The 22,963-nt window shown below is 47.0% G+C and overlaps 1 protein-coding gene and 1 pseudogene across 2 annotated transcripts in view; one reads left to right on the forward strand and one right to left on the reverse strand.

Moving 5' to 3' along the window:
• LOC149351532 (lysosomal aspartic protease-like) overlaps positions 1-10,814 on the forward strand; it is a 30,851-nt gene extending 20,037 nt beyond the window's left edge. For both annotated transcript variants that reach the window (XM_089577043.1, XM_089577042.1), the window contains exons 2-7: positions 2,766-2,907; positions 4,594-4,717; positions 7,213-7,654; positions 9,483-9,624; positions 9,705-9,803; positions 10,653-10,814. In XM_089577043.1, coding sequence (XP_089433169.1) covers positions 2,782-2,907; positions 4,594-4,717; positions 7,213-7,654; positions 9,483-9,624; positions 9,705-9,803; positions 10,653-10,814 — 1,095 coding nt within the window. In that variant the 5' untranslated portion in view covers positions 2,766-2,781. The remainder of the gene's footprint in view (positions 1-2,765; positions 2,908-4,593; positions 4,718-7,212; positions 7,655-9,482; positions 9,625-9,704; positions 9,804-10,652) is intronic.
• Positions 10,815-12,768: 1,954 nt separating this feature from the next.
• Positions 12,769-21,109, reverse strand: LOC149351533 (lysosomal aspartic protease-like; annotated as a pseudogene).
• Between the last annotated feature and the right edge of the window lie 1,854 nt (positions 21,110-22,963).

Below are 22,963 nucleotides of genomic sequence, written 5' to 3' on the forward strand. Positions count from 1 at the left end.
ATCAGTGGGGAAAAAAAGACTCATTCTTGAGGTTTTCGTCGACGGTTTCTCCGATTCTATGCCAAAACCAAGCGCGTAAACAGCACCAGAAGCGCTCGACAAGAGGTGCGTCACAAGGTCGTCATGGCCACTAGGCCGTATATCAGAATCAGAGTAATTTCTAGACGTGAACGGGTTACACAAATTATGTATTCAGGAGGAGGTCCCGTTGTCGGAGTGCCAGCGCATCTGACCCATTGCACTCGGCCCCGACGCTTTATTTCGCGAAGCGCATCTGTTAGCGACAACGCTGGATTGTGTGTTCCATGTTACTTTTCTGTCTTTCATCCGTTCGCGCTGTTCCACCCAAAATGAACCTTTACCAGCTATCCCAATTTCGATCCTACGACAGACAATCGCTTGCATGTCTCTACAGCGAAATGAATGCGTCGGCAATGCACGGCGGCGCCGTGAGTTACTTAAGGGCTGCGGCGAGGTAGGGACAATCGCTACACTGAAAGTATGATATTTTCAAGGGTCACGTTAGAAGCACTTCGCGGGCGTTCTGTGCGTCTAATTTTAGAGAAGGGCAATAAATTGCTGACGGAAAACTCAAGAACGGTCCCGATGTATATAAAAAGTATGAATTAAGCAAATTGCGCCATCCTTATACGTGACCTTCGTCAGAGCTGCTATTGTAACACGGACGTCGGAGCACGTAATTAAAGCATTAGTCAATAATTTCTGGTTGATGACTTAATGAACAGTGCCGGTTGCTCGCTTCTCTAATGTCAGCAAAGCTGGTGAGACATATGAAGGAAACAGGATCTTCGTATAAATTGGGATCCTATAATTTAAACCTATTTCCGGCAAATAAAGTATCCCGACCGTTTTAAACCTTGTTTCTTGTGGAGCTGAGTAGCCGGTGTACAACGCATATATATATATATATATATATATATATATATATATATATATATATATATATATATACATATATATATATATACACACACACCCGACGCCGTGGCTCAGTGGTTACGGCGCTCGGCTGCTGGCCCGAAAGACGCGGCTTCGATCCCGGCCACGACGGCTGAATTTCGATAGAGGCGAAATTCTAGAGGCCCGTGTACTGTGCGATAGCAGTGCACGTTAAAAAACCTCAGGTGGTCGAAATTTCAGGCGCCCTTCAATACGACATCCCTCACAGCCTGAGTATGCTTTGGGACGTTAAACCCGAATAAATCAATCAATAAATCATATATATATATATATATATATATATATATATATATATATATATATATATATATATGCCCAAAAATTCTACAACAGTGACTCCAAAGTGCTTAGTTCACGGTTTAGGGCACATGAAACGAGTTGCAACTATTCACAAACAAGCAGACTATGCTATGAGCAAAACCTTCATTAACAAATTTCTTTTTAAAGGTGTCCTGGTAAACAGTGGGTACAAAGTAGCTCAAGAAGCCCGCAGAAAACGTTCGCTCTTGATGCTTGATTCTGCAAGCCAGTCAGAAGTATTCACATGGAAAGCAATACGGTCCCAGAAAATAGCTTGAACATTATCCTTGCCGTCACTCCATGCATGGTAACGTCTGTCGTCTTCCTTATTGGGCCCATCTTTTGCCGAGTCATCGTTGTTTCACCATTTTCAGGGTTCGTAGAAGGCTGTTGAATCCTTAGAATTAAGCGGAAGTGACTCCCTGTTTGGCAGTAGGCGATGCAGAAATCAAGTACGTTAAAAACGCAATTGAGCTGTTTTTCTCGACTTTAATTTCCCAGTAGCCACCGTTTTCCACGGCCGTGTTTTGTGACTATTCATTCCGCATTCGTTTCATCTGGTCGTGACGTCAATCGTGACGCAAAGCAACGCACGCTTCGGAAGCAAACGACGAATCGCAGGCACGGCATGGTCTGGACGCGGCACCGCCGCTATCCAGTTTATACTGCCGCTGTGTCACAGGGACCATGCTCCTCAAGGACTACGCACAACCGGCACAGCCACCGCACAGTTCCTTTCCCGAGACGGATGTGGCGCCGGCGTCAGGCATGTCACGAGTTGTCGTGCGGCCTCATTCGTCGGCGCTGGTCCACCGGTGCGACATGGGCGTGCGGTGCGCTTATGCAAGTGGCATCCACGACGTGTTTATGCCAAGGCCATCGTGACGTCATCTCTCACGGCTACGTCACTGGGAGCAGCCACCAATGGAGCAGGACAAGATGAAACGTAGGAAAATAAGGCCCCAGCTACGCGACTGCTGATAAAAATTGAAAATTGGTTTACAGGAAATGAAGGGACGCACTAACTGCCTCACTCCTCGGTGGCCACATCAACTGCGCCGGGAGGGAAGGGATGAAGCAAGAAGTGAAAGAAGAAACAGGCCCCGTAATGGAGGGTTCCGTAATAACTTCAACCAATTGTGGTTCTTTAACGTGCACTTACTTCGCACATTGAAGCTCCCCAGCAAGTCTAAGGTAAAACAGAATTGTAGTCGGTAACGGAGCGAAGGCTCGGTACCGTTCCAGGCACAAATATTAGCTGCATTGCGGCTGCTACTGCATGTCATGGTAGTGCTTTCGAGTGTGCGAAGGCTTAATTGTGCTGGCATTCCCACGATAAATTCTTTGGGGCTGACGATTGCTGCCGTTACGGTGAGTCGCAGAAAGCAAGGCTCCAGATTACCGAATGTCATGCGTGAAATTTTCTTCGCGGTTTAGGGCAGTTGCTTTACATTTATGGGCATATTTTTGTTTCTCCCCTGCAGGGTGCCCCTGCGGCGAATGAGGTCTATTCGAGAAACGTATGATGAGGTTGGTGCTCTCATTACCTTTCTGGAGAGCCATGAAAACCTTGGAAGGTCGCAAGAAGGCGAAGTCATCATAGAGCCTTTGATAAACTACGTGGACGTAAGTGCCGTCAGTGCAGTCCTTGCGATTACGACGATTCTTATCTTCACACCCTTTGATCGAGGGGCTTTAGACCACTCAGCTTTGGCTCCTAGCGCTTATAGAGATGTGGAAGGCACTGAGAAAGGCTCAGTGCAGTGAGCGCAGCGTTTCGAATGCTGGGTCAGCCGTATATTGTCGTGCCGTGTAATTCTGTTTTCTTTTTGATCATGTGGTCGTGAATGCGCTCTTCTTTCGCTAATAGATTGGCCACTGGTGACCTTTTATTCGTAATTGCGCGTAACACGTGCAAGTTTGACGTAAAAAAAAAGCCATAAAGAATAGCGAATGGCTGGAAATTGTTTCTTATTCTTTCTCTCTATATTAGGCTTTTCAGTTGTCTGTCTCAAATGCTTTATTAATTTGAGCGGTTGGTCGCATTTGTCCGTGAGGTCTTTTTATCCGTTTATAAACTGTACCAAAATGGCGCCCTAACCTTGTTCCAACAGTTTATCCTTGCGCTACTAACTTCAGGCTTTCAGTTGAGGTGGATTCAGCACATCTGACTTTTTTTTTCTATTGCTTTCTCTCTATTCTGATATCTCATTAATTCAGGGGGAGATCGTTTTCGTGAGACTCAAGTAAATGAAGAAAAGGAGGTTTAATACTGTTCCTACTATTAGGAGCATGATAAGCACACGTTCAAAAGTACTGCGTTTAATTTTTGGCAGCGTTATATGCTTCAGCTTTCTTTTCTTTCGCGAACCATACTAAGGAGGATCACGCTTCCTTTAAAACTGATGCTACCGTTTTCTTTTTTTTTTTTTGTCGGGTATAAGGAACGATTAGTAATTTTTTTTCAGCAGCGCGTAGCGCAATGGGGCAAGGCGCGGAGAAACGCGACGACACACAAGCGCTATTTTTCCGTGCTCCGTCCTCGTGTGCTAGGAACTGGTGAAAAAGAAAAAAAAAGTGACGCAGCACCAACTAGCCCCACAGCTTGTCATATTAGAAATTTGTATTGTTCTCTATTTCTTGTTGACAAGTCGATACACAGTTGTAGCCAGCACTTTTACAGCGCCGCACCTATACTATATAGGTTTATCTTGTGTATACCCCGTCTGGGGCATGTGAAACTATTACACCCGCCAATTAAGTGTGCCTGCATGGTTACCGCGTACATTTCGATCCCGATATGTGCATTTCTAAAGTATTAATTTAGGCTTATTTCGAGCCGATTAACACGAAAAAATCTGGGCTAAAAGTGCTGCAGGTATAACATACGCGAAGCGATTCGTGACAAGTTTTCTGGGTGATAAGTTATCCACCTTTTTATGCAGTGTGCCTCACAGCTCTTGCATAGTACCGAGATCTTTTCGTGTTTATTTTTTTGCACGGAACTGTGGTTGCGAGCCAGCACTCGTTTTAGCCTTTCTTACATCTGCACCTGCTCGCGCTGTGCTGCTTACAAAGGTCCTTGATGGCACTTAAAAATGGAACCCATGCATTATGGGCCGAGAACGGCGCTTTGTGCGCAGCTCATTCCCCAAAAAAGAATAAGAAATCCAGGAAAAAACAACAACACTAAAGACACTAAGCCACCAGACCTTAGTACGCTTCAGAAAGTCATCGGCAACTGAACGAATAAAATATTTTTAGCCAGATTTCCTTATGAATTTCCCTGATTGCCCACTAACTGGGATGCAGGCGCAGTACTATGGCGACATCACCATCGGCACACCACCACAACGCTTCCGTGTGCTTTTTGATACCGGCTCGTCGGATCTTTGGGTTCCAACCGACAGCTGCACAGAGGGGGACCACTTCTGTAGTAAGACATATCAGCATTCTTTGTGGCTCATTTTCCAGCGAAAAGATTTTGTCCAGCGTTCCCGCGACCGACACTGCTGCCTTCACTGGTATATTTGATTGGTGCTGGGGAAGGTTTATGGGGGTTTAGCGTCCCAAAGTGACTCAGGCTGTGAGGGAAGCCGTAGTGAAGGGCTCCGGAAATTTCGACCACCTGGGGTTGTTTGACGTGCACTGACATCGCACAGTACACGGGCCTCTAGAGTTTCGCCTCTATCGAAATCCGGTCGCCGCAGCCAGTATGGAACCCTTTTCGGGACAGCAGCCGAGCGCCATAACCACTGAGCCACCGCGGCGGGGCCGTGCTCTGGAAGGAGTCGTGGATCCGCCCTGCAGTAGGTCAGTGCGCGTAGCTACGAGGAACATGTGGAGCCCAGAGTTTGTTTAGAGTTTGTTTTGTTTGCAGGGCATTTGCCGCAGTGATCGTATTTTGGTGTGGTTGAGGACCGGCTATAGTAATGCGTAAAGCGTTGTATGCAAACTGTCGACCGACTTTGAAGGAGGCATCTGCCGACGCTCGCTGTCATTCCAAATGGCCGGGGTTCACCCTCAAAATACAAGAGAGTAAAAGTAAACGTGACCTTGGTGATCGAATGGCTGATGGCGAGCGTGAAAGAAGACAGCGAGCTACAGGTTCGATAGAAACTAAAGTAGTAAAGATATGGACAAAAGTAATCGGGAAGTAGGGCATACGGACGCGACTGCACAGCTGCTGCAGCTCTAGTTCCCACGCACACGACGGCCACAGTCGCGATTTCAGCCTAATTTTTCGCTGTTCTGATGGATGCATCTGCACAGGCTGGCACAGACGAGCGAGGCGACTGCCTTGCCGGAGGCGGAATCCCTTAGTTAGGCTGCTATTGGTCTTTTCCTTTTCTTGTTGGGCGAGAAAGCGTATTTCGAAGAGGTGGGCTCCTCCCATGGCGCAACAGTTGTGGCATGCGGTATTGGCGCAATAGCGTTAGAAAGCACGTTGTGCGTCAACTCCGGGGGTGAGAGAACGAAATTCTCATTGGTCGATGAGCTACAGGGTTGTAAGACATGACTTGTAAGAATGTAAAGTAAATCAACTGCGCTGAAGAATTAGTGAATTGCTTTTTGAGGAAAGGAAATGGCGCAGTATCTGTCTCACATATATCGGTGGACACCTGAACCGCGCCCTAAGGGAAGGGATGAAGGTGGGAGTGAAAGAAGAGAGAAAGAGGTGCCGTAGTGGTGGCCTCCGGAATAATTCCGACCACCTGGGGATCTTTAACATGCACTGACATCGCACAGCACACGGGCGCCTTTTGCGTTCCGCCTCCATCGAAACGCGGCCGCGGCGATCTGTTTCGAACCTGGGTACTCCGGCTCGGTAGACGAGCGCCTTAACCACTGAGCCACCGCGGCGGGCTGCGCTGAAAGCTGAAAAGAAAACTGGGGTGCGATGAGAATCAAGCCCGGGACCCTAGGGTCGCGAGTCAGGCACACTACCTGAAGATCATCAGGCGGGTTCGATGGACTTGGTTAAAGCGGTACCTGTGTGTCTTGTGGAGAATAACAAAAATTAGTACAATCAATCAATCAATCAATCAATCAATCAATCAATCAATCAATCAATCAATCAATCAATCAATCAATCAATCAATCAATCAATCAATCAATCAATCAATCAATCAATCAATCAATCAATCAATCAATCAATCTTTTCGGTGCCCAGCAACAACCCTGAGGTCTTGGTGCTGGTACACCAGGCACGCACGCACACGCACACACGCACACGCACACACAGAGACACACAAAAAATGTACATTCATTCCCCACAAAGGCCAACAGTCAAGTGACGTATGGCAGCAGTCAAGGAGTTGGAAAAAAAAGACGTGTCAACTACGTCTCTGCTTTAGAGAAAGGCGGGAGAGCGAACAGAAAGCATAACAAAAAGAGCAAACATGAGAACAGCGAGAAGCGAGAAATGAAAACAGCTAGAACAGTTAACAAACAAACAAACAAACAAACAAACAAACAAACAAACAAACAAACAAACAAACAAACAAACAAACAAACAAACGGAATGAAAACAAATAACGACCTTTCACTATACAGCAAGATACAATTAATGAACCCATCCAAATATGAACGAATATGAAATTTCTAAAATACAAATTAGAAATACAAACACAATAAAGAAATATAATTAGTGATCGCGCTGCAGACAAAATAATCCCCAATAAACCAAACCAAACCAATATAATAGTAATAATAATACAATTGAATAAAACAAAGAACAATATCCGTGTCTGCGAAGTGATATACAGAGGGCCTCAGACCGCTGAAGGGACCCATTAACGCTATCGCATCGTACCCTTTAGGAAAAGATTAAGCTTCCCCCTAATTTTTGGCCAAATTTCTCTGCAGCTCCACCGTGAAGCCTGAGTAGAGTGTAAACTTGTCCATGGACGTTGTGCTTTCACCTCACAGCGTTGCACCAGCGGTACGACGCGTCCCAGTCGAGCACCTACTCCCGCAGCGGGACGCGAGTGCGGCTCGGCTACGGCAGCGGGCCCGTGCAGGGAGAGACGAGCGTCGACGTGGTGTCCATTGGGCAGCACCAAGTGCGCGCCCAGACCTTCGTGCAGGTGGATAACAACCGGGACCGGGCCTTCGCCGCCGCCCAGTTCGACGGCATCCTGGGGCTCGCCTACCCGGCCTACTCAGTGGCGGGCTCTACGCCCGTCTTCGACAACATGGTCGCCCAGGGCGTTGTGAGCCGGCCCGTGTTCTCGGTATTCTTGGCACGCGGCGGCTCCTCTAGCGACGGAGGCGAGGTCTACTTCGGCGGCATTGACGACGACCACTACTCCGGAGAGCTGTTCTACGCGCCCGTGTCCAAAAAGGGCTACTGGCAGCTTTCGGCCGACAGGTATAGCGTCGGCAATTTGCCGTCAAAGTGGAAACTTACCGCGCACAAGCGAGTCTTAAGACGGAAGAAGAGGCGCGGAAAACGATGCGAATTCAACACACGACTGGTTCCAACGACGGTGATTTGACCGATTTTTTAACGACGGAACGACGCTCTACGTCTGTGCCCAACGGGTCGAATATTGTCTTACGGGCGAAGGTGACTTACCCCTCCGGCTAACGCACCCGCCCAGTAACCGCGCATCTGGTAACAACGCCATGGTAACGCAAGAGGAACTCCCGGCTTATCGTCACGCCGGCCTGCTCCCCCGGATATATTAGCCGTAGGAGTTACAGAAAAACAAAAGCTTACCGCTGCTTATTACGTTCAATAATGACGGCTGAAAAGGAAGATGTTATGAGCGCCGACAAATTACGAGTTGGAAGGACTATTGAGAACTGCGATGCAAGAACACTACTACCTGCAGACGTTTAGCAACGGCCGTCGGTGCAGTGCGATTCGCTCAGTCTGCTTGTCCTCTCGCTTCGCTCTTGAAAGCTTCGCGGGAACTATCTGATTTGAATATGATATAATTGCGTTGCTGGTGAAGTTGTCACAAGAATAGACCTTTATTATAACTCCGGTCGGTTCCAAAGAGACATTCGCTGCCGCTTTGAAGCGAAGTCAGCTAGGCCTAGCGATGCACATAGAGCATTGATGCGGTAGTCCACCGTTGCCTACGTTGCCGGTGGGTGGCACCGTTGCCGTAAGCTAGGCGCTTGCGTAGACGCACTTTCTACAAAGACAGGTCTTGGGACCTAGTCCACGAGATCGCTCTGGGCGTTAAAAGAACGCACGGGATCTCAAACGTGATCACAGCTGGCGCTTCAACCTCCGCGCGTCGTTCATTTCGCGCCTGCTCCGCGTCACAGGCGTTCATTGCCTTCAACGCATCTTCCGATCCAGAAACACAACCTCCACAATGACACGTTTGCCAAGCGTACGAATGTGAAAGAAAAGACCGGCTCGCGCCTTTGCATTGCTGGGCCGTTTGCACGATGCTGTTTCACACCGACAGTCGCGTCTATAGATCTCGCAAAGTACTTGCGTATCCATTCCGAAGAACGAGAGTGCCCGAGATACCGACACGCGGTGATCATGTTCTTCCGAGAGGGAGAACCCGACACAGATTTGCTGAGATTTACTGGAGGCTATCCGTCCTGATTTCCCGCTGGAAACAAAAATAGTAAATTAAAGAAGTTCTCTAACAAAAATATTGCGTTCAAATATTAAATGTCACCTCACTTTTACCGAAAGGTAGTTAGCGCCCCGGTGAACTTCGTAACATGCAGGAGTGTCATGCTTGTGCTGTTTACTTGAGCAGCAATACGCGCAAGATGCGTGTGTATCATATACTGCTGGCTTATGGCTCGAATGAAATCATTTACCATCGGCACCGAAAGCTTGCGAGACAGGGGAGCCAAGATAAAGCTCAGCTGCTGTGATCCTTGAATTGAAATGTAGTTGCTATCTTCTAGTTGTTATCTTCACGAGAGAAAAATGCAGTACGTCCCTCACTTCATTATTGCGAACCTGCTCTGCGCTAAAACTGATGGTTTTCCGCGTCTCTTGCTGTCCGTAAACTTTTGGAGCACGTTGTACGGTGTGCAAAATGCTTGACAATATAAAGAAACCAAACACTGAAGCAGCAACTTCGCTCACCATCGTAGTAAAGTCAGTTTACTTTGTTCTTTCCGCGTAACAAGAATGAATTTAAAGTAGCTGTTTACCCGAGCGCGTACGAATGCCAGCTTGAAAAAGCGCGTCTGATTTCTGCGTCGTCGGACAGCCTCGCACTCAGTGGCCACGAGTTCTGCAGCGGGGGCTGTGAAGTCATGGTGGACACTGGCTGCTCGACCATCACTGGGCCTTCGGGAGACGTCAAGAGGCTACTGGAGCTATTGGGTGCTACGCGCTACTCAACGGATCTGGTACGTAGTGCTAATGTATCCAGGCCATATTTTTCACCAATTAATTCTTCGCACAAAAGCAGCAATTATCTTTTGTACAGAGTCAAGTTGACTGCAGAAATGCGAGCAGCCTGCCTGAGCTAGTAATCACAATTGGAGGCAAGTCTCTGGTGTTGGAGCCAAAGGACTACATAGTGAAGGTAAACCTATTGTTTTCTTCTTTCGCCCACCTTCGTTAACAGCGGTGGTGGAAAGTCAGATGTGAAGTTTTTGTTGTGTAATTTAGTGCTGAGAATGCACGAATGCCTCGTGCTGCTTCTTCAATTGCTTGTAGCCATATACTGCAAGGCGGGTTCGGTCACATTACTTTACTGCTGCTCTTATATTCCTGTACGAATGCACCCCAGCCCCCGCCGCGGTGGCTCAGTAGTTACGGCGCTCGGCTGCTGACCCGAAAGACGCGGGTTCGATCCCGGCCGCGGCGGCTGAATTTCTTGAAGGCGAAATTCTAGAGGCCCGTGTGCTGTGCGATGTCAGTGCACGTTAAAGAACCCCAGGTGGTCGAAATTTCCGGAGCCCTTCACTACGGCGTCTCTCATAGCCTCAGTCGATTTGGGACGTTAAACCCCAATAAACCAAACCAAACCAAACCAAACCAATGCACCCCAGAGGAAATAAAGAAATATAAGGAAGGAATCAGCACAGCGTTTCACCACGGGAAAAATACTGCGTAGAAAGACAAAACAAACGGGAAAATCTGTACAAAATTGTTGGTCAAGAGAAACGATGCTAAATAAAAAAAAATGAATTTGTGTCCGCATTTTACTAGACAGTGGTGCAGTACGTGGTCCAATAGAACTGCAGCCGTATAACAGACGGTGCATTTCTCTTGGATCGTGCATCAACTGACTCGAAAACTAATTCTTCTCCAGTACGTAGTTTAGTAGGTGATAGATGGATGCCCGGGCGAGAGAGCTATGCATTTTCGATGGACAACACACAGTAGTGCGAGTCGATGAAACGTATTCCTTTTTCTCGCCACCTTTCAGGTCAAGCGCGGCGACAAGCTCTCGTGTGTTGTCTACATAAAGAGCTACGACTTCCCTGGCAGCCGCGGGCCACTCTGGAACCTGGGCGACCCGTTCCTCGGCCGCTACTTCACCGTGTTCGACCGCGAAAAAGACCGCGTAGGATTCGCAGATGCGCGCTGAGGGTCTCGTGGCAATAAAAGGGCTCCCACGTGCAAGAAGCCGTCGGCTGAATGTCGGCATGTGGAATTTTCCCGGGCCTTCTTCCGTAAAAAACATGAAAAAATATGTTGTGTACAAACAGGATAGGTGAAGTCTTTGGGCATTCGTTCGATGAGCGTGACGTAAACAAGGAGTACATGTCCTGGATATGTTACCTGATGAGACTCATACAAGCCCTAATGCTTTTTCTACCATTCGTATCAAACACAAATGCAGGAATGAGTGGTGCGGCCACTCATCCGGCTGCTTCACACGAAACGGGCTGACGCGAGTTCTCTCTTTTCAACCTATAATGTGTTTTTTATACCTCCGAAAGGGTATGTTGCTGTTCTGAACAAGGTCTGAATGAAGGCGTGCATTGAAAGCTGCATCCAGAGATTTTTGGGCTTCGACCGTTGTTATGACACCCTGGATAAGGCCCAACTACTTGTTCAGGACGGGTGAGCTAGAACTGAATAGTTTTTACCTTACTTAGGATCGACTCAATCAAAAAGAATTGTTGGAGCGAACAATCTGAACTGAAAAAAAAAAGCAGTAAGAATCATCGTATAATTAGATTGATAGTGCCTGCCTGCGGAAAGAAGCAAAACTGTCAAATAGCATGCCCCAGGTGGTCGTGTTTTTTAAAGTATGTCGTTAGCATGAAAATATCTTTGACAGAAATCCGCCTGGTTGGGTTTTGAAACAAAAGTTAAGAAACACTGTCACCAACCAATAATTTATTTTCAACCCAACGTTTCGAGAACAACTCGGTCCCTTCTTCAGGGGTGGCTGGAATGCGAGCCAGCAGCAGCAGAGAGCGGCATTCGCTTTCCCTTTGCTAACACGTGGGGAAGTCCATTAACGTACGCGGAGGGGAACGTTCCCGTTGGGTTTCAACGTTGGGTTGAAAATAAATTATTGCTTGGTGTCAGTATTTCTTAACTTTTTTTTTCATGTGCTTAGCACTAACTTTGCTGGTAGTCGACCTGCAAACACGTGCTGTTTTTGTCAATAGACATCGCGTGCATGGCAGAAACAGTCGCTGGGCTGCGGGGCTTGTATGGCGCCTCGACGCTCCGCTTTCATCTTCAAGACCAGGTGCGCTACGCACCGAGTATTCTGCCTTCCTTCGCAGAACTGCGGAAGCGGCAGGCGTCCCCTACTCATCGAATCATTACATTAGTGGATGCCGCGATATTGCTCGACTAACTATAGCTTTCCAGCTCGGAATGACGGTGGGCCCTGCAAACACCATCCTTGCGGTACTCGTGCCCAAGTCCTAATAACAACTGCACGCGGTGTTCAGAGCGTATAGGGGACGTGCTCTAGTAAGTGGGACACTTTATTTCGCCTCTGTTATCTCTGCCGCATCGGCCTCGTCTGCACAGGCCGTGCTCTGCTGTGGGAACTTCCAAAGAGAGGACTATGGACAAATTGCTCATATCGCCGACCCTATCATCTCGGCGGTCTTCCATACAAGTTTTTTACCTTTCTACCTTCATGGGCACTTGAATGCAAGACCACGGAGGGCGTAGCGTCGCTCGATTGTAATGAGAGGGAGATGATGGCCCCTGTATCAGAGATGTTTGTGTCTCTTGAGCGTCCCCGCACAATGCACGACTCTGCTTCCCTGCACTGTGTCTGATTGTACGCGTCTTCGCCTTTCGCTGAACAATCGCAGCCGGAGCAGAGGCAAATGCCGCATTCAAGCTGCAAGCTGAGTGATCCCGAACAAAGCGCAGAACCATTGCAGCTTTCGCTTCCACTTGCATCCGCGCATGCGCAATGCAGTTAACGTCTGCGCATGTGAATTATGCGAAGAGAAAAGAGAGCGGAGCATCCAGTACGGACGCTTTTATTTGGTCGCCCTCTTTACATTGAAGTGCGCAATGGGGGTTGCGTGTCGTTCCACGCAAACCGCGAAGACGTGCAACTACACGGCAGGGGCGAATCCAACCCGGTTCTGGCTCCTGTCGAACACGGTGTAGTACTTCGGCGTGAACACCGCTCCGAGGACCCATAGTCGCGAGCTCGAGCTGTCTGCCTCGGAGATACGCGTGAAGCACTTGACGCCACCGGACTGGAGCGGAATCTGGGTGGAGGCGAGGCAAAATCAGCGTGGTATCGGGATGGGAACGTTACAACTTCACATCTATAGCTTACAAGCCTGTAAATAAAATTTTCTTTTCCTTCGAATTGCTTTCTAGTGAGAAGCTTACCATAATGGTTTAGTCATCTCCTTGCAGAGGATAGGATTTCTCGTTGAGGTTGAAGGTGACCGCCGGCAGCCTAGGAATTCCGTTGCAGTCGACCTAATACTGAAAGCGGAGCAGGCAATGCGAAAGCGAGAAGCTTAAATTTCAAGCATGAAATTTATGAGTGGATGTACAAGCTTCAAAGTTTTTTGGGAAGCTGTGAACTGCTACATTCCATCTCGCAAATGATAACCCACGCTAGATTTGGATAGGGCACATGAGAGAAGTGCCGACGGATTTGGATAGACTTTGTAGTGCACGTACGTATCCGGCACCCGTCCGCTTAGCACCAATAGCTCTGTGCAGGCTTTCCACTTCTTGTTTCGGGCCCGTGAGAAAAGATGTTCCTGAATCAACCACGGCGTCGCAGCCACGAAAGCACAGTTTTGTGCCTTTCACGTCTATGCTGCAAAAAAGAGAACGAAGCACGTAAATTAGCGCAAAGAAGAAAATAAAAATAAATGGGAGAGATGAACGGAATCCGTTAATGAAGCTTGCTGCGAAAGATTGCATTTCTCCCACGCATCCACAATGTGAGGTGCTCGGACGCGGGGCGCTTTTGGCTGGATTCCGTTAAAGTTTTGACTTTTTTGATTAAAACCAATTGCTGAGTCTTTTTTTATATATCATCTCTTTAACAGGTGTTTCCTGCTCTCTTGTTACAGAGGGCAATAAAGGCAGCACTGAACAGTTCTTTCGCTGTGGCTAAGCCAGCATGAGGGGTTAAACCAATGCCTCGAAACTAGATGTCATCCAGACAATTGCGTCACATAACAGCATTGAACAGCATATGCCGCAGAGAAGCAGTGCTGGTTTAATTTTTTTTTTTTCTGTGTGTGGGGGGGATCACACGTTGGGGGATCGACAGGCAGCGGCGCCAATGACATCGTTTTGTTGCCTTAGGAACAGTGTTTTTCTGTTGCTGGTAACCATTGTACCAGAAAATCATTAAATAGCAAAGCTCTTTTGGCATTCCGTTTTCAGCAGATACATTTGAAAGCAAGGCAGGATTGTAAACCAGCCTTGCTTAACTAAGGTGGCCCTTTCTCGCTCCCTTCACCTCTTCCTTCTTCCCGTCCCTCACGGCACTGTTCGGGTATCCATCTCGAGTGAGGCAGCTGCTACGCCTTTCTTCTCACCATGTCCAATAAATATTATTACAAATGCAGACAGAATCCCTTCACTGCTTTCAGGCCAGCTCCCGACCTTGACATGGGAGTTGGATTCTTTCCCTCAGGACCTCTTTACAATGACGGTTTAGACACTGCTGACGAGAAGCCTTTGCTTTCCGTGTTATTGTTGTTATTAAGTGCATGTCAAAATGAATGTGCGCATTGCTGAAGGGCGCCAGCTACTCGCCTGTCTCATTGCGCTACAGCAGCACTAAGGAAGAGTCAGAAGTTTGCCAAGAGAAAACACGAGTCAAACCATACTTGTGCATCATGATCTGCCAGTGACCGGTCTTGGTGACAGGGACGTAACTGACGTCGCCCGTGTGGCGATGCGGATTGACTCCGCCGAAGTAGATTTCCCCGCCGTTGTGCTCGCTGGGTTGCTTGGACAGGTGGAGCGAGAATACGGGCAGGCGCACGACGCCCTGCTTCACCATGGCGTCGAAGAGCGGCAGCTGGGCGTTCTGCGAAATGCTCGGGTAGGCCATGCCAAAGATTTAGTCGTACTTGGCGGTCCTGAACAGCTTGCCGTCAGCGTGCGTCATCTCGGCGAACTTGTACTGCTTCACGACACCCGACCCGACACCCAAGTTGTCGATGCTCGTGATGCCGCGTACCACACCGCCGCTGTAGCGGATCCTGATGGTGCGCCCGTTCGCGACGTAAGTGCTGGATTTGCTGATGTCGTATTTTGCGTGGTGATCTGCGACCAAAAAAGGTGTTGGCGACCGGGCTAAATGGATGCTTTAGTCACAGGCGTTATGCGACCCAGTTACGAAGATGCATTTGCAACTCCTGAAGAAATCCATTTTCACTGACTGTCCTTAAATGACCCAGTGCTTCATAAAGCTACCTTCCTTGATGCTTTCGTCTTCTACTTTTCCTTCTTCTGCAGTTCCCAATTCTTCAAGGCTCACCTAGCTGACATGATAACCTATCGTTTTACCTATGTGGCCTGGTATGTGGTGTAGCTGTTCTTAACTGCTATCAAGGTGAGCGTAGCTTATTACCCAGGAGGACTCTGCAGGGCGGACTTAAAAGTGCTGCCGCGAAGTACGAATGCGAAAGTGGGTGAAAGAGTGGCTAGAAATGACGCACACGTCGCCGTAGAGAATCTACGTCATCTGTCTGGCAACGCCGAATTTTATCGGTTCAGCAGTAGCCACACGCTCAATGGAAGGCAGCACTGTTCTTCCGACTCAACAAAATGCGTGACAAATTCGGTGCCGCTCGCTATTTGTCCCGTAATACTGATAAAAGTGAATGAACACTTCTCAGAATGAGATTGACATGACTTTCGTCTTTCGATCTTTTTGGGCCCTTGTCATGTCGCTTGATTGATGATTCCCTCTCTGTCACCGACTAGAGCCTGTGCTACCAGCCAGAGCGAAAACTTTAACTGAAACCCGGGCGCCTACTTTTTTTTGTGTGTGTGGGGGGGGGGGGGGGGGGGGGGGGCGGAGTGGGATTGAAAATTGCGAGGTATAGGCTAAAACGAATTTTTGAAGCAAAAAATAAACAAATAAGGAAATAAAAGTTGAAAAGGCGTTCACGTAATGTCACACGACTTTCAGCATCATCTGTATAAATGAGGGTGATGTAGACGAAAAAAATGTCGCAGTGGATCGTGTGACCGTGCTCTGTGATGACATCGTAGGGACGACGGCTGCGAAATCTCACGGGGGGTCTCGATCGAACAGATGACATTGTGAACAAATAAATAAGTAAAGAAGTAAAGAAATACTCACCACATTGCATGCTAGAACCGCATTTTACAGACGGCACCCAGAAGTTACTGGAGCCAGTGTCCATGAGTAGCTTGAAAGACTGGGGTGGGGTGCCAATAGTCACGACTCCGAAGAACTGCGTCTGTGCGGGAAAGTGAGCGAAAAATTAATGTACGGGAAATGCGAATGTTGATGCGTAAGATTGAAAAGCGTCCAGAATTGCTGGCAAGAGCGGTCATATTGCCACAGCTTGTCCATATATACCGATCACCCAAGCGAAGGCGAGAGTCAGAAATGCAAAGTTTTGATAAGAGTGCGGAGTGGTGGTACAGCCGGCGCTCGTTACAACGAACCCGGTTAAAGCGGACAGCCGGATATTACGGACTTGTGACGAATTTTTGTTTGGTCACCATACATTTTAAATCCAACATGTTTTGGTTTTAACGGACCGGTTACAATAGATTATCGCATACAGTGGACTAAATTTTTGGTAAAATTTTGTCCAGAACATCCTTTACAACGGACATTGGTGTGGGTTCCCACTTGTCAAAAACAATACTTCACAGTCATGCCCCTTCCCCGGTTGGGCATGGAGCCCCAATTGTCAACACCACCAGTGTTGTGAACTGTGCCGTCAAAGCGCGTGAGGATGCCACCTTCTATAGCCGAGAGACGGAGCGTTTCCTATCCTTACCCCACTCGGCAAGTGCGGATTAGGTGAGTGGGGCTGGCGGATGGAGATCAGTCGAAGTGAACACCTGCCATCTCCCACGACGTAACAATATACGCGGATTTCCAATTCTCATTTGTACGCGGCTGTCAGGAGCAATTATGGCCGCACCACCGACTTCCAAGACAAATGACGAAAATAAGGCCGTTCCGATGCTAGCGCTGGCACTTAGAGTGAAAAGAGAAAACTAAAGAGAAGACGAGAAGACTGCATTGCAATGCCATCTGCCGGTTGCGTGTCATGTCCATCATTTGTGAGCTTTTTTATAAGTGATAAAGCTTTGTTGCAAAAAAATCGTTTTTGTTAGAGATTTTGCACGCACCCATTTGGCACATCTAGACAATCAAGGGATTCTAGAGCAGCAAGAAATCAATTCTGCTGATTGTCTGCAAATACGCACTAGAAATGCAATGCAAAGTTTCTCCCGGATCATTAAAAGAATCAGGCAGTCGTTTTATAACAACAAAAAAGTTTTGAGAAATTGCGTCCCAAAAGGACTCTATAAAATTGTGCCTTTCCTCTTCTTTCGCATAAAGCGCACTCCGGGTACAACAGACTCGTTTTTATGGATAATGCGAATCTGTTGTAACGAGCTTCGATTGTACACCTCAACGACAGCTCAATGGGCGACACAGTTGTTTTAATACCCCTTGGGGCGCTCCACGTGGAGCAGATTATTCTGTTATGTGATGACATAGAAGCTCCGTTAGAGAAAAAAACCAAGCTCTGCCATCGTCACACATTAGGGGACTTTCCTGGCTGGATTCACATGTGGTAGTACAAATTGAACGAATAGAATTGGAATTTTGTTTCAAGCTGGGTTTTCCAAATCGTACAATCAAATTCATCATATATATATATATATATATATATATATATATATATATATATATATATATATATATTACATGACAAGGGAAGGGAAATGAGGGGCTAGTTATACATAAGACAGAAGCGAACAGCCACAGAAACCAAGGAGCATAGGAGATTTTTTTTTAATTTGTGGTTTTGATCAATAGAGATTATTGGTGAATATTTTATCGCTTAAAGGTAACTGATTAGAAAAGCAGAAGGAAAAACAACCACATGCCGCCGGTGGCAGCCGAACCAACGACCTCCGAATTACGCGTCCGGTGCTCTATCAACTGAGCTACGGCGACGGCTGTCGGATCTTTTGCTTTCGGGGGTATTTAAGTTTACTTCTGATTTAACCTTGAGAGTGTTCACCAGCGCTACCTTCGTCCATAAGCGGCGGATGTAGTACGTCCTGTATTACCGCTGGTGTGACGTGGAACGTCATCGAAAGGCGAGGGCGGAAGCAATGCGAGAACCCTCTTACGCTTCCTATGGCATCATGCCTCCCAGAACCGATGCCCTCGCTAAGCAGTTAAGCAGACAAGGGAAGTGAAATGAGGCGGTCTTTAAGCTTAATGAGGGCCTCGGGTGTGTTGCTGATCAGTGGGTATTATTAGTGAATATTTTATCGCTTAAAGATAACTATATATATATATATATATATATATATATATATATATATATATATATATATATATATATATCAAAAATGATTTCTTGGCAGCTGATTGATCAATATAAGATAGTCACCAGAAATTGAAAAACTTAACAGGATTTAATTCACGACGTTTCGGCTGGAGGACCAGCGTTTTTAGAGTGAAAAAGGATATATATATATATATATATATATATATATATATATATATATATATGTATATATTCTTCTGCTTTTCTAATCAATTAGCTTTAAGGGATAACATATTCAGTAATATTCTCAAATTGATCAACACCACAAAGTAAATAAATTAAAAATCCCCTTTGCCCCTTGGTTTCTGTGGCTGTTGGCTTCTTTCATAATGTATATATATATATATATATATATATATATATATATATATATATATATATATATATATATATATATATATATATATATATATATATATAAAGGCACACCCAGAGAAAGGACACCCCATATTTTTCCTGATGAGGCGTTGCTGGCGTAGATTGTGGGCCGCCAAATTTTTGCGCAAGTCCGAGACTGGTAGTATTCGAATCTGCGTGGTTTCTAGCACTGAAAAGACCTCTCCCGGCCTACGTTATCAACGCACATGTTCCTATGTTCCTAGTCTGGTGTGCAAAACATGCGACTTGTGGCAGCATGGTCAAGCAGGGGGGACGTATACCGAGGCGGCTCTTATCTTGAGAAGGAAGGTTGCGAGGCACACCTAGCAGTCTCCAATCAGGGGAAGAAAGCTGGTTGAGGAACGTCCGGCACGTGCAGAATCGGCACAGAAGAGAAACCGATTTTGCCTAGCGGACACCGTCCTTTTGACATTACGTTGTTTATACTAGGGAGGGGTCAATTGCTAGTTGCAGCTTGAGCCAGCCATGAATCGGGAGTTGAACCGTCAACCGGTCCATGCATGGGCGTCTACAAAATGAAATAAAATGTATGCTAAGTCTCAGTGTAATGTCTGCTATGTTGTATAGTGCATAAGGGCGCACAGTGAGGCTCTAAGCTATCGCATTGTGTCCCCGTGAATTTTTTTTAGTGCCAGTAGGACAAGTTGCGTGCGTACGATGACTTCCAGCGATGCCATAAAGTGCTGCTCCGAGCATTAAAGAAGCCCTAACCTTGTACTCTGTACCACCTCTTAGACATGGAGAGATGACACGTCTCAGGAGTCGGGTGTTCCACCGTGCTAATCTCTGTCAGGCTGCACAGCTCTTAGGCAAGGTGTGGATGCGTACAAAGCTCGCACAAAGATCCCCTTCCTTTCTTTCGGCTGCTCACAAAGTCATAGAGGAGCCGGACTGGACGGGCACTACGGACTCCCTTTAGCCGGACTCCTCTAAACTGAATCCAACGTTTGTTGAATCAGTCAGCTGTTACTCTCGTGCCTCTTGCCGCAAGTACTCTCGGCAGTACAATGATGGCACCGCATACAGTTATGACCACCTCTTTACCGCATTTTAACCGCCCTCCCCCAGCGCTGCCGCAAACACCGCCGCTCATGCTTTAGGGCTGCCAGGTCGTCATGGGAAACGGTACAGGAGACGGCTTTGGCAGGTGTGGCGATGCTCCTGGATGTGCAGGTCGACGGAGAAGCCATGGCGACTGCTTGCTAAAGGGTGAAACTAGTCATTCTAGACTTCTTCACTTTTCTCACGTTCTGTGCCGCAATTTGGAAAAAGCATGTCGGTACTGCGTCACTGGTAATAGCCCTACAATCACCAAGGCGTTTCTCCAGATCGATAAAAAAAAGGTGTTTCAAGACACCTTTAATACTCATTGTGCCCTGGTTGATGAGAGTCGGATGTCGATTAACTAGGGAGTGATTAGTAAGAAATAAAATAAAGGTGGTGCCGCATTTGCCTTACATTCTCGAAGTTGGCGAGATCTACGGGGATGGGATGACCATTATTGGCTGGTGCGAAAGTCACTGTTTCGTTGGGAACGGTCCATCCAAGCTGGATACTGAAAAAAATGTGCAATAGAAAGAGCAATGTTTATTTTGTATGGAACAGAACGCTAACCTTGCTAACGCGCCTTTCCTAAGAAAGAATGAATAATGCTGTAGCCTTTAAGCATCGGGTTATTTTGTTGTATTACTTGGAAGCAGTGGCGTAGCCAGAAATACTTTTCACAGGTTCTTATACGCCACTGGTAAAAAAAAATAAAAAGAGAGCCTGCGCCCAAACGATGTGTTAGTCATTTTTCTGCTTTAATAAAGTCGAAGGGTTAGTTGCTTCGTTCACTGCAATATCTACATAAAAACACTAGTGCATTATCTTTTACAGGCCCGGTGCTTGATGTCAACTGCACTGTCATGGTCTTACCAGCGTTCCGCAACAGCGTGAAAAGTTGCTCCTCCCATTTTCACTATGTACTGCTGGCCCCAACTCAAGTGAATTTAGCGGCTCTTCTATCCCGTTATAGTGTAAGAGTATATGTAACAGACCTCATAAGATATATTTTAGAGCAAAGGCCTGACAACAATGTCTGAATGTGCCGGCGAACCGCTTACGCAACGGAGCAAACGACGTGGTTTCGCGCGCATCTATCCTCAAGCGCTAACTCGATGGACACATCCTAGGCGTACGGGCGGAGCGCCTATGGGCGTACGCTGGATCCTGTCTGCGCATGCGAGGCGCGAGCGGGGCGCAGATATCTGTGCATTCCCCACGCCGCTGTAGCGTGACGTCGATTTAGTGAAAATAGCGAATAGTTCAGTCACTGATAAAAACACTGAATCAAATTCAACTTACAGCTCTGTCATGGGTATTAATGAGTAAAGCCGACAAACCTGAACTGCCCAATAGAACTGCCAATCAGAGCTAGCACTAGAAGAACCGTAGCCTGGATCGCCATGATGACGGCTGTTGTTTTGGATACTCGGACTGCCGGGTGACCGCGGCTTTAATACCCGCCTGAATGCACTCCCTATCGGGGTATCACCGACAGCAACGACGCGGGGCGTTACCGAGGCGGTTATTTGTGCAGACTCCTAAGTTTCACGGTCACAATATTTTGCCGCTTGTTGCTTCCACCCTTCGCCCAGTCGTTATCAATGTGATTGCATTAATTTGCATCGCTAAGCGTCTGCCATGATATGAGGGCTTATCTGACAGTTAGCTCTGAAGGTGCGCAGCAACGATCATAAGCTTCAAGAGAAAGGGGAATGTCTATACTGCGGTCCCAACGTATGCTTTGCTTGATCAGAAGACGCTTCTTAGTATTTTTTCGTTAACAAAAAGACGCGCAGCTATTATCACAACGGGGCCAGGTCCCCTTGCCCCTCCGCATTATAACGGTACCTAACTTTCCTCAACTGAATGGGTGCTTTTCAAGCAAATGTGGGCGTCGTTCGGTATTTTCAGAGCTTATTTTTGAGTAGAAGCCTATTTTTTTTTTACTACCAGATACTATAAATTTTACAATTAAATGCTGTCGTGCTGAATTATATTATCACAGAAGGAAAAGGGCTTGCACGATACGCACGAAACAGACAGTACAAGCGTCAATTTTCAATCGAAGGTTTACTCGAACAGACGAGGCCGCCGCGGTGGCTCAGTGGCTATGGTGCTCGGCTGCTGGCCCGAAAGACGCGGGTTCGATCCCGGCCGCGGCGGTTGAATTTCTTTGGAATCGAAATTCGAGGCCCGTGTACTGTGCGATGTCATTGCACGTTAAAGAACCCCAGGTGGTCGAAATTTCCGGAGCCCTCCACTACGGCGTCTCTCATAGCCTCAGTCACTTTGGGACGTTAAACCCCATAAACCAACCAACGAACTCGAACAGACGAAGATATGTACCCTCATATCCGCCTTGTTTTTTGAGAATTATGCCTCAATATACTCACACATAAAAGCTTCACTGCCCATATTTACGAAATAAAAAGTATATATTCTGGTTTGGTTTAGGTTTATGGGGGTCTAACAGCCCAAATCGACTCAAGATATGAGGGACGCCGTAGTGACCACCGATTATTTATTACATTTTACATTACATTTTACTACATTTTACAATGGATTGAAGGTACCCTTAAAATAATGCCCTGTAATTTTTTTCTCGAGCACCGTTTATTAAAAACTAATAAAATCTGTATGGAGTATGGAGCACATATTTTCCGAATATGTGATAATTTTTTCTATATTGTCTTCGCCAAATGCTCTGTTTTTACGCCAGCGTGAAAGAGAGGAATGTATGCCTATTTTGTCCCAGGTTGTCTTCTTCTGGCGGAACCATGCTTTCGTCGAACAAAGCACGCTCTCGCCCGCAAATCCGGATCCACGCAGCGCATCCTTCAATAGCAGGAAGGATGAGAAAAATTACGGAGGGTATTTAACACCGATTGCGTGCTCTGAATGTGAAAGCATTGGCTCATAGCGAGCGTGTTGCGAGGTTCATTAAAGATTCCTTCCTTTCTAATGGCACACCTGCTCATTAGCATACAGTCGTATAAGGAAGCGCATGCACTAGGTTCACCTTTCGCCATTGAGTGCCGCGGTTTTGTGGCCTATGGGTTGCGTGCTCGCCTTGAGATCTGGAGGGTCTTCGTTCAATTCCCCGCACCGTCGGAAGGAGATTTATTAATGCGAAAGCATTTCCAGGCTATGTTGGTGGGGTCGTGTCGCCAAAACGAGTCTGCGAAACGTGTCCGCAATACGCGTCCACAAAATGTGTCCGCAGCAGTTGTGACGTTCTCAGAAGAGATAGCATCAA

This window comes from Amblyomma mixtum, chromosome 3 (assembly GCF_055824585.1).
Source record: "Amblyomma mixtum isolate Tamu chromosome 3, ASM5582458v1, whole genome shotgun sequence".
In the NCBI taxonomy this organism is placed as follows: Eukaryota; Metazoa; Arthropoda; class Arachnida; order Ixodida; family Ixodidae; genus Amblyomma; species Amblyomma mixtum.